The 12,264-nt window shown below is 41.9% G+C and overlaps 1 protein-coding gene across 1 annotated transcript in view; it reads right to left on the bottom strand.

Moving 5' to 3' along the window:
- Positions 1–12,264, bottom strand: part of DOCK4 (dedicator of cytokinesis 4) — a 405,154-nt gene that overhangs the window by 236,086 nt on the left and 156,804 nt on the right. Inside the window, exons 6-7 of the mRNA XM_019492471.2 lie at positions 7,218–7,366; positions 2,051–2,135 (exon numbers count right to left, since the gene is read on the bottom strand). Coding sequence (XP_019348016.1) covers positions 2,051–2,135; positions 7,218–7,366 — 234 coding nt within the window. The remainder of the gene's footprint in view (positions 1–2,050; positions 2,136–7,217; positions 7,367–12,264) is intronic.

The following is a 12,264-nucleotide window of genomic DNA, read 5'->3' as shown; positions in this document are numbered from 1 at the left end:
ACAAATATGATTCTGTAATATTACATAAAATTTTGAACTTTGAGAAGGACTAACTTTATTTATGTAACTGACCCCAAATGAACACATTACTTGTAATTTCAAGATGGATAGTAATAAAAAAGGCCCTATCTTTGCTTCAGGGTGTGGCAGAATGCCATCACAGTATCTCCCCAAACTGGTATCGGGCTTATCACCTGTCTTTCAATTTGGTTGCCATGATCACTGGAGTGGGCAGGAAGTCCTCCCCCATCTGTTTCATGTAACCCTGAGTTGTAACCCAAGCTGGAAACATTCTGGGGGGGAGGGAGGGGGAACTTGGTCCTGCAGATGTGAGAAGCTACAGGTAGCCAAGGGGGGGAACTCCACCTCTTTATTGTTTTGGCAATAGCTAGGGGGTGGGGCAGGAGCCCCTGTCCCTCCTCTAGGGTGTGATGATGCATTTCAAATTAATTGGCTCTCATCCAACAACATTTGACATCATCACCCTGAATCAATCCTGGCCAAAAGGACTATGTAAGCCCAGACTGCCCAACAGGCAAGAGAAGAGCCATTTTTGGCAGAGCCATGCTGGAGAGAGCCATGCTGGGAAGTAAAGAGCTTTCATGCTGGAGCCCTTGGGAGAGAGGAAGAGCAGCTGAACACTACAGCCCCTTCCCCCTCAAAACTGGACACAGAAGAAACTGCCTGCCTCCAGAGGAAAGCTTAACCAACCTCTGGATGATACTTGTGAGTAAGCTACTTGGAACCTATCTAGATATATAGCTTGCAGTATACCAGATGCGTGATCAATGGCTACCTAGCCATACTGTTTGCTCTAAGGTTATTCTGCGATACGTCTCTACCCTGTATCCTACCCCACACCTACTCCCTGTAATCAATAAGGTTCTCCATCATTCTAAACGTGGTGAACTGACACAGAGGGAGAGGGGCGTTCCTTTGTGTCCCCTTGGTCCAGCTGACTAAGGGAGACCGCTATTTGTGTTCCAGGCCAAGGGATGCACCCCAATTTCTTGCAGTGGGTCAAGCACCCTCACAGTCTACAAGGCCCATGTATCCCAAGGGGCACAGGGCCGTGGACACACCAAGACTCCTGGGTGGCGGCAGCAGTACCACCAGGCTTGCAGGCGTGCTCTGGGAGGGGGGGGGGGGGTCAGCCAGACGTGAGGTGTCCCCAGGGAGGCACTCAGAGCAGGAGCACCCCCTGCTGGCCCGCCACAGAAGGACTAACTTTATTTATGTAACAAACCCCAAATGAACACACGACTTGTAATTTCAACATGGATAGTAATCAAAAAGGCCCCATTTTTGCTTCCCGAAATAGCCCACATTAACGACAGATTTACACCTAAGTTAGTCAGTATTTAAAAACAAAAAACCCTGTAAAATTATTTTTTATATCTATCTATCTATCTATCTATCTATCTATCTATCTATCTATCTATCTATCTCCATTGATTTCAATGAGGCTTATTTGGATCAGGACCCCATAAAAATTAAAGCAAAATGGATCATTTTCTCTCCAAAAAAAAAAAAAAAAAAAGAGGTCTCAGTTTCATTGAGATGTATGCTAAAATGGCAGTGGAAGAGACCCCATACCACAGTGTGATTAATAATGACAGAACTAATAAAATGGCTATATAAGTTCCATTAATCTTGCCTTAGCCTAATGGGACTCAGGGGCAAGTTACAGTATTAAAGAAAGTGTCTCATATGATTTTACTGATGATTAAGTATTGAAAGCATCATTCCATACTCATAATAGTTTCAGAGATGTATCAGCCCCATATAATGTGTGGAGAACAGAAATGGTGTCATTAGTTGAGTTCAGCTAAGTCAAGTGCAAGCTTCTCATATAATTATAGAAACATCACAATGGAAGTTTTCTTATATCAAGGTAGTTTACATTTTACTATCAATATAAATATACAGATTAAATATGTTTTAACATATTTAATTCCTTCTATTTAATAAGTAGGAATGAAAGTTGCTATGGAAACCTCACACTGTAATCACAGAGAAAACCTAAGGAAATACAATGTCCTTTACCTACCAGTCTATAGAGTTCTGTAATGCTGATCTCTTCAGGATCCACCATAGCATATTCTTTTCTTGGAACCAAATCTAAACCCAATTGTCTGTAAAGAGAATTTGGAAATCATGGAGAGACATTCTATGGCAGAGGGAAGATTTATACTTAATGACACTTATACTTTTCATTTTATTGGATTATGCATATTTTGAACTCATTGTTACCTGCATTACTCTTTGTTAGATTTTTTTTGATGGAAACACTGTATCTACTGATGTGTGCCATAATGGGTATCCTGCTTGGATTTCAATTAGCCAGTAATACTTTTTCTTAAACAACCATTTTGTTCAGGTATCTATCTGATTAAATACAAGTTCGCGGATGACTTTTCCCTCTCTTTCACCATGTGAAATTTTCATTGGACTATGTTCTATCACAGCTTTTAGTCTTGCATAAAACAGTTCTGTTTTATGTATCATGCCTCCAGCCTGACTTGTGGAGATAGCAGACTGTGAAACGATGAGTCGTGTCAACTCAGATGACAACCCAAAGAGATAATAAAAAGAAAAACCAGCAGATATAAAAGCATCAGCTTCACTTACAGACCCAATACTATCGATCTATGCTTGATTCTATGGCTTTTAATTAAATAATGAAGTATATCTGTGTTAATAGGATTAAAAATGTAGCAAACAAGAAAAGCCATACCTTATCTTCAGCACAGAACCAAGTAGTTAAGACTAAGGGCATGTCCACAGTGTACACTTACCATGTTTACCAGTGGTACCCTCAAATATGCTGTGCAGGTCTACCTGGTCTAACTTCTAAACCAGAATCAGTGTAGCCACATTTGTGCTTTTGTGGGATTATTAGCACTGCTGAATGACAAAGCAAATTAGTCTACCTGCTGCCGTGTGCAAACCTATCTATGCCAACTCCAATTTAGAAAGTGGCAGGCCAGAACACCAAAGGCACCACTGCTGGGCATGGTAGGATTGAGGGGTAAACGTGCCCTGAATATATACATGAACAGGGACAAATCCAGAAAGGATACAGTGCTGCAGTCACACTCCCCTCCCACCCCAACCCCTCTGCCACCCTTTCTGTCCATGGAGCAGAAGCAGCATTCATGGACTTTAAGTCCTGGAGAATGTAAGAATTTCCCTTCCCTTCCCCTCCATGCTCAGAGCCATGCACCACTCCCCTCTCCTTCCCGCTCCCCACACCTGCCACTGCCAGGGTCGCCACTGTCCTGGGAGCAAAGGGAGCTTCAGATTCACTCCAGTCAGGCTGCGTGGGAGCTGAACTCAACCCAGGACACTGATGGTGAGAAGTGAGCAGGTTCTCCCCCCACCCGCACCCCAACTCCATGGCAGGAAACACTAGAGAGAGCAGGCAGGGAAAGGGACCCTGTCCACCCACCACCACCATTAGTGCAGTCCCAGCCTGAGCCCAGTCCCCAGGCAGCCAGGATGGAGTGGATCTGAAGTTCCTCTTTCCCCCAAACAACAGAGAGAATGGCAGCAGCATGTGTGGGAAGAGGGAAGTGGAGTGAAGGGGATGTGCCTCTGATCATGGAGGGGAAAGGACAGGGAGAATTCTGATTTTCCTTGGGACTTAAAGTCTCTGGCTACTGCTCATGTGGCACAGTTTGCCCACCCCAAATGGGGGAGCTGGAGGAAGAGACTAGAAGTGGTGGGTGCAACCACTCCTGCAACACCAGTCACTGCTCCTACACCACCCCTTTGTAAAATCCTGGATCCACATCTGCATATGAAGCAGATTTGTTGCATATTTTAATGGAGGTCGGCAGCCTGACAACTTAGACCAGGGGTGGGCAAAATGGCAGATCCAGCCAGCAAACAGACTCCATTTCCAGGGATGGAATACTTTGGACATACAACTCCCATTGACCTGTGCCACTACAACCAGTTTCCACGGAGACCCCAGTAGTGGTGGTGCCATGACCATGTGGGGGCCAGGGTTTCCATGGAGACTGGCTCCAGCAGTGCTGGCAGGGTGTGCGGCTGGGTGGGGAGCTGTTCTGGGGCTGGGATCTCACAGGGCTGACAGCATGGTCCGGAGTCAAGGCAGAGCTGCGATCCACTGTCTGCATGCCCCCTGCTCAGGGCATGCAGGCAGCAGATTACAGCTCTGTTCCAGTTCCACACCATGCTGTCACTGCTGCAAGATCTCAGTCCCAGGGCAGCTCCCTGCCCAACTGTGTGCCTTGCCAGCACTGCTGGGGCTGGTCTTCATGGAAACCCTGGCCCCACACTGTCACAGTCCTGCCACTGCTGGAACCTCCATGAAAATTGGCTGCAGTGACATGGGAAGGGGCTGCTGGGAAATGGAGTTCACTGTGGGCCCAATCCAGCCAATGGACCTGACTCTGCCCACCCCTGACTTACACACTAACTAAATCAGCTGGTCTCTAAGGCACCACCCTGCCCAGCCTTCTTCCTGACGTCAGACTAACGCTGCTAACACTTTTCATTATTTCAATGATTACAGAATAGCTGCATATAAAGACATTAGAAACTTCAGGGGAAAAGACATCTCTTGGACAAGATGAACAAGTGGGTTTAATAAGTATTTCAGTCTAAACAGCATCTTTCAGCAGCACTAAATTCATTATTGATAGAGGGGTTTTTTAAGCATAGTAGATATTCAGAAAAGGAGCTGGAGAAACTTCTTCAGGCGGGGAATGCTAAATTGGTAAACAGAAGAATCCATGACTACATATATTGCACAGAATCGATACCTAATAAATGCTGTAGGTGAGGAATGGTTTGCTTTTATGCATGTTAAGATCATCTATGCTATAAAAAAAATACAGTGACCTAAAAGGCATTCCAATCATATACTTCAAAGTACAAGTTTATCTGTCGGAATTTTCCTGTTGACTTTTGCAACTCCACGTATACAGAGACATACAGTGCCTATGTATGTTATGAAGAAACAAATCTTCATAAAGAGACACAGACCACTGCCAGAAACAGAATACCATACCAGATGACTTCTGTTCTATTCTAGTAGGGTAGCCACTTTCTTCCTCAAAATAATTAGGCTGGGACTCAGGAAGGGAAAGTGGATAAGGTGGAATAAGAAAAGGTAAAAGAAAAAAGTATCAGGAAATTATATTCAATGGAAGAAGTCTGATAAATAAATACTAATAATGTATAGTTTGGAAAAGTACTGAACACACTCTATTTGTGCAGTTTACAATGGGAGATGAAGGCACTTGTCACTATTCTGTGCCTTATATAATTAAGTCCCTTATGAACAAAAATGATCCTGGTCTTAATTTTTTCTCTCTCTTTAATTATAGAAAACTTAGGTAAAAAGAACCTTTTTTCATAAAGGCAAGCCACTAAACGTCTTCCCTCTACCTGTGGCTTCTATTTTTGTAATTCACCAACCTTGTCTATCAAAAACAGAAGTGATATTTAGATACCAATGATAAAACTAAACAGTGCCATATCTTCTTTCAATTTAGTAATATAGCAAAATAACTCCAGGTATTTCTAGTAAGTCCAGTTTCATGGTTTCTAAGGCTCCTATGGCTAATCAAACTATTTACCGATGCAAAGAGAAAATAGAAAAAAAAGATGTGCCCACGATATAGAAGATTGCATTTTCAATTCAGATTAATTTTTCCTTTTTTTCTTTATTTTTAACACTTTCTATTTCTGTTAGTTTACCATTGTTACTGTAGGTCTCCCTCATATTTCAATATTTCTTGCTTTGAAAGTTGTCACCTGGACACTTCATCTTTTTTCAAATTCTCCTAACTGAAAACCTGATCTAAAGCCCACTGAAGCCAAAGGAAAGATTCCTGTTGAATTTTACACATTCCTTTTGGTCCACAACCACTTAAATGACACGAGAGGCATCTGATGACCATTTATACTGAAAAACAATAATCAATTTGGAAAGTAGCGGCTTGCTTTCCAGAGGTATAGAATAGTCAGTTTCACCAGAAGGTCCACAGGGCTCAGTACTTTGGAAAATATCTGAAAAATTCTAGCAATTAAAGCAGCAACATACAGCAAATTATGTATGAAAGGTGAGCTGCAGTTTAATTTTAATGCAGTCCAAACCTCTACTCCCCAACCTCAACTTTTCAAAATCATGAAAAGCTAGAAGCAGAAAGTAACGTATGTATGTAGATAACATTGCTATAAGATTTCACTTCAATTTCTAGCATCTAAACAATTCAGCTGCCAAACAGGGACCAAGCCAGACCATAACGGCTGGCACTTCTTTAAGAAAGACTCACAAGAGTTTTATGCCCCATTGCCAACTACAAGAACAGAGCATCAAGTACGTCTTGATTTTGAATGCAAGTGCCAATGTGCTTTTAATCTGTGCTGCTGTTTTCAAAAGTAATATTGAGCCGAGAGTAGACTATTGTGCTCATTTTTCCTATGTGCAGCGTGTCTGGAATAGAGATGTGTGTCAGCCTTTCAAACTGTGCAAGATAGTGTCAAGATCAGCATGAGCTGTATTTGGTGAATTTAGAATCACTTTCAACATCCAAACATTATGCTATTAATTTCTGATTTCTAGCATTTGTGGGGACGCTGTGCCCTAAGTAACACTAAAGTTAAAGTCTGATATGGTATGACTTTAGCATAATTCAAAGACAAGACTACTTGCTTGTTATGAAAAAGGTAACAAGGTAACAAATTACATAACTGTCCTCAATAAATATTTAGGTTGATGCAAAAGACAGTTTTATTGGAACTCTCTCAGTAAAGACTCACAAGTGATCTAATAACCTCAGATCAGGACTTCAGGTATTTTACATCAGTGCAGTTCTACTGAAGTCAATGCAGCAAGTAACAATTAGAAATCGTGTGTTTTCATAAAAAATAAGCCACAACATTCATGTCTGTCATAAATCAGAGCAATCTGATGCTCTGTAATATGGGCCAAGGTGGAATAATTATGTTTATTAAAAAAAAAATCAAAGCAAACCTGAAAGTTATTTATTTTTGAAAGTATAAAATATGCTGGGGAGGAAAAAAAATATTTGTGAAAGAGGAACAGCTTTCAGGAAAAGCTGATATTAGATTCAGAGCATCTGTGACATACCAATTTTTTATTTTATCATATTCCCATGAACATAAAATGGTAAGCACCGAGGAACATCATTATGCTTGCTTCTATAACTGTTACTTACTCATTGCCCCAATCCAAGCGAGCAGTGATATGCCGTTTGATATCCTTCATCCGGTCATGGGTCAGATGGCCAACAAGCACTTGCCTTCGCAGGTCTAGGATTTCATTCATTATGTGCCACAGACGGTGAAAGAGATCCCCTTCATTTCTCTGTTGAATAGACAGAGAGTTAAGTATACCCTACTGGAACAAGACAACAATGCCAAGAGGGCCACATTTTGGGGTGGGGATACAGAAAGCTCTTCAGATGTCTTTTTTTTTTATGATTTCTCACATCTACTTCACTCCCTTGTTGCTCTACCATACTATGCTTCTTTCTCCAAGGCTATTTGAGGTGGTGAAAACAAAGCCCTTTAGAAACAACTTAGACACCACACAGCACTGTTTATAAAGGCTAGATGAGGTATGATGACCTCATCTGCAAGACACTGACTCCCATTGTCTTCTCTATTTTTTCCACTACAAAACTAGTTTGAACCGGTAATCCAGGAACCTCAGTGTTGATACCCAACACATTTATTATGAAGTAAATTAACTGTAGTAAAAGTGGAACAGACACACAACGTATAGCCTTACATTGGTGCAACTTAATCTAGTCTGGGTAAAATTACCCCTTAGAAAGTGAAAAGTAATTACATTCATCCAAGTCAATTTCATTCCAGTATAGTCTTTTGCTCAATGCTATTCCTACAACCACACAGTGCCTGATAGTGGCAAGGCCCTATAGAGACACCGACTGAGAGCAGCCAGTCTGAGAGAAGAGAGCCCTGTGCCTGCTCCTTACTATAGAGTAAAATCCAGGGTAAACTACTCTGTAGTAATTGTGTCATGGGCCTATGCCCATGACCCCAGGCCAAATGGTACTACCTATTAAGTCTGCCTGACACCTGGCATTATTATACCTAGCTTTCAGTTACTTGCATCTTTGCCAAACTTTAATGTTTCATACTGAACTTTTCCATATTTAGTGCCTGCCTCAGGGTGATTTTTTTTTTTTTAAGTTTTAAAAGAGTTTGCTGTTCCTGAGAAAAAGGGCTGGGAAGAATATATCATTTTTTATGTTTAAAAACTCCTTTTATTTCTTTAGGAAATAAAACTAGTTCATGCATTTATTATCTAGTTAATACATTTATTTTCTTTTTTTTACCTGAAAAGCCTAAACAACTATATGATTTGGAGCAGGAACACAACATCGGAGAGGGGTGATCCCTCATGTCAGGGATTTAACTTTTCTTGTTCCTGTGAAAATCTATCCACTTTCGGCCAAGATTTGAGCCTCTGAAAAGCTACAGTCCGTACATGATTAGGAAGAAACTGTTTGAACTTAACAATGAGAATCCCCAAAGATTTTATCCACAATGAGCATGCTTCAGCTCTTCATAGCTCCTTGGGCTGATCAAACTGAGCATAGATGTTTCTCACAAAGCAACTGAGCATGCTCCAGCCTGGGCCAACAGAGATAAAGCTTGACCTTTCTTGTAAGCTCTGCCTTCAGCTGCTCCAGACTGGCATGGGACTCAGAGCAACAGAACTGACAACGAAGGCAACTCTCTTTTGCTCTTTCAGTGGCCACCTATTAGTCAGAAAATGTGAAGGATGAATATGTGTAATCCAAAAGCAAAGGAGACAAGAACAAGACCTAAGGAGAAAGGGTACAGGATACCGAAATCAGATGGGGATACAGAATGACTAGGCAAATAGACTAAGAAAGGAATCAGAAACCTGAATACTGGAGAGTTGCTTTGTCTATGAGGCTAATAAGGCTGCGAGATGAGAAGGCTGCGCTGGTATAGGACCAGGCTGGAGGAAATGGTGGGGAGCACACACACATGCGAACACATAGCCACAGGCTCATGTGTTAAAGGAACATGACTGAGTTTGTAAAGTCAAGCACTCAATTTTTAGAAAACGCCAAAAATCAAGGTTGCCTGTGGAATCCAACTTCAGCCTCCTTGTGTATAAACATTATAATAGTCTTTGATTAACATACCACATATACTTGCACACCACAAATACTTTTCCCCAAAAAAGTTAGCCTTCCAAAATTGTGGTGCATCTTAAGTGGGGAAGCTGATTTCCATGCTAGAATGGACCCATGGGAACATTGTAACGGCTGGCACAGCCTGTGCTTCTCTTCATTCTCTCCCAGGCAGCAAGCGGTGGGGGCAGAGTCCATTCTTCAGGGTCAGGCTAACATTTTAAACCTCTTACAGCCGCTACTGCTACACAGCCAAAAGCTACTGCCCGCTTGATGGTGGTAGCAGCCATAAGAGGGTTAAAACTCTAGCTTTTGCCAGAGCAGCAAAGGGAAGGCAAGTGAGGCAAGGGAAGGCAAAGAGTAAGGTCTGCCCCTGCTCCACGTGGTCAGCATTTGGCTGCGACTCTGGAAAAAAAAAATCTCTCTTCAATCTGCCTTCCCAACACAAGATGACTATCATATTTGGAGGCATGTGGTATATGAGAAAATATAGTACTATTTTTTCAACAGTATCTCTCTTCTTTCACAGAAAAGCCAGTTATGAAGTGCTATTTAACAATTTGTTTTATTCCCACTACTCAATGTGTAGCCCCAGGCCTCCTTGCACTTAATTATTTAAGTCCTACTTTTAGTACCAAGCAATATGGAGCACTTCATACTTTGGACATACAACTCCCATTGACCTCAGTTGCAGTTTTGAGTGCTCAGGATGTCTGCAAATCAGAGAATGTCACATCAAGAATCCGGAAAACAGGAACACAATTAATGGTCAAACGTGAAAAGTTTGGTCTAAGTTACTTCTTTTGCAACATATCCTCTCTAGCAGAGGCAGGCAAGGAATCCAGTTTTCTAAAGCATTATTCAACTACCTTAAACATTACAACTCCCTTTTTCTTCCTGCAATCTTTTAACTGATTTCACTATACACTTTCCAACTTGTGCAACATATGAGGTAGGGGAGGAGCAGACAATTTTATCCTTCATTATACAACACATGCATCGCAAAGCAGGTTCACACTGTGCACTGAATAAGGCAAGGGATCCATGGAGAAAACAACAGGTAATCATGTAACTTAAACCTTTCCAAATACACATGCACAAAGTCGCCAAATTAAGGTTTCACATGCACACTTAGTTCTGGTATCTCTAACCTTCCAAATGCCTGATTCTTCAATGTTACTAATGTTTTTAAATGCACTTTTTACACATTAATAGTATAGATCACATCTGAACTGGAACCAATCATATTATATAATCATTCCTAGTCGATGCCTTTTGCCTACTTTGTTTCTGAACCTGGGAAGTTTATATGAATATCATTTGCCACATTGAGAGTGCATATAATTTTCCATAAAAAAAGAATACCCACAGTCCTTTTACCCACTCACTTTGGCAATTTTAGCTTTCTAGTTAACAACATGCAAGATGTTTTCTTTTTGGCATTGTCTGGAAAACTTTATTCTGAGGAAGTGATTTAAATCACGATCTGATAATGCATCACAGGAAAAAAAATTAAAGCCATTCTGCTCAGAGTTAGTTCTGCTTACCAGGACACAATTTCTCCTCTTAGTTATTACTAAAAATAATTGCACAAAACAGGAACTTCAACTGTCCCTGATGCGTAAAACACCAAGACAAAGCTAAAATAGCCTTTGAAACACCCTTACCTCATATCAGGAGCTTCTACTCCACACCCTCTTGCAAAACTGTTTTGGCTAACTTTTGCATTTCACCCTCACCCTCGCTTACACTGTAAACCTCATAAACACAAACAGTGCCTGCTCCAAAATGTCTGTAAAGCACTTAATGTATTATGGGGCTAAATCAGATGAAATCAGAAATCAGTGGAGAATAAATGGTCATGAAGAATTAACTTCCTTTAGAAAAAAGCAACAGGAACACATGACAGTCTAAGGAAAAGATTTTGGTGTACACATCTCTTGAAACAGAAACAAAAGAAAAACAACTCAATCCAAACATCCGAGGCAGAACGCTATTTCTAGATAGAATATTTGCCAACATTTCCTATCAGGCACCAGTAGGTCAGTATTCATTCACATGAACTTGTACAATCGAAGACCAGACCTCAGAAACGCAGGCATAAGCATTTTTAGTATTATTCCTTAACTTTGTTGAAGAAAGTCTTACTCAAAACTCCAATATAAGAGATATATCAGTACACTTAAATGGAACATTGATATCAAACACAAATTAATCTCTCTCAGGAATGATTTAGTCTGATGCTCAGTGTTTTGCAAGCTCTAAATATTTTCAATATTTTGATATTACTATTAATTGTTTATATTGCACAAATGCCCAAGGGTGCCTATAACATACTAGAGGCCTACTACACCATGCAGAACAAAAAGACAGCCACATGCCTAAAGAACTTCCTGTTTTTCCAGTTCTACTCTGTAACACGGGGCCTGCTCCGGGCTGATCTCTGTGGCCTGCCCACCTGTTCTTGGGCCAACCGCCCACGTTCTCGCCTGCCATGCCTTGATGTTAACTGATTAATTAGTAGATGTTAATTAAGTGGGAGGCTGCCCAATTACTGCCCCGATGCCAGGGGGCGCTATCTGCTGCTCCTTTCCTCCCCTACACCGCAGCCCAAGTCTCGCAGATGGCATCTAGGTGTTCTTATCATCACTGGCCTCACACTGGGTCCCAGAATCCTTCTATCAGGACCCCTCCAAGATCCCTCCATTCGGGCGGCCTACCCCACCTTCATTCAGGCTATCTAGCTCCTTGAAACTATTTTCCCCTCTCAGGTGTGGTCCCCCTGGGATCTTTGGCTACCAGCCCTGGCCCACCTCCAGGCCAGTCAGGACCCCAGGCCCTCAGCTCTTGGGTGTCCCTCACAATGGGTCCCTGGCCCTTTTGACTGTCCCGGTCCTGGCCCCAGCATGGGCCAGTCGAGGGTACTCTCTTGATCAGATCTGAGTCTCTAGCCCCTCACTCTCTCCAGGGGTCTGCCCTCTGGGCCCTATAAACAAAGGGGTTAAGGTGGTGGGGGCTAGGGGTTAAGGTGCCCCGACCCGCCTTTCACCGAGGTAGTAACTGGCCTGGC

This window comes from Alligator mississippiensis, chromosome 4 (genome assembly GCF_030867095.1).
Source record: "Alligator mississippiensis isolate rAllMis1 chromosome 4, rAllMis1, whole genome shotgun sequence".
Classification (NCBI taxonomy): Eukaryota; Metazoa; Chordata; order Crocodylia; family Alligatoridae; genus Alligator; species Alligator mississippiensis.
The sequence above is the reverse complement of the archived record's forward strand: the minus strand, read 5'-3'. Positions and strand labels throughout refer to the sequence as shown.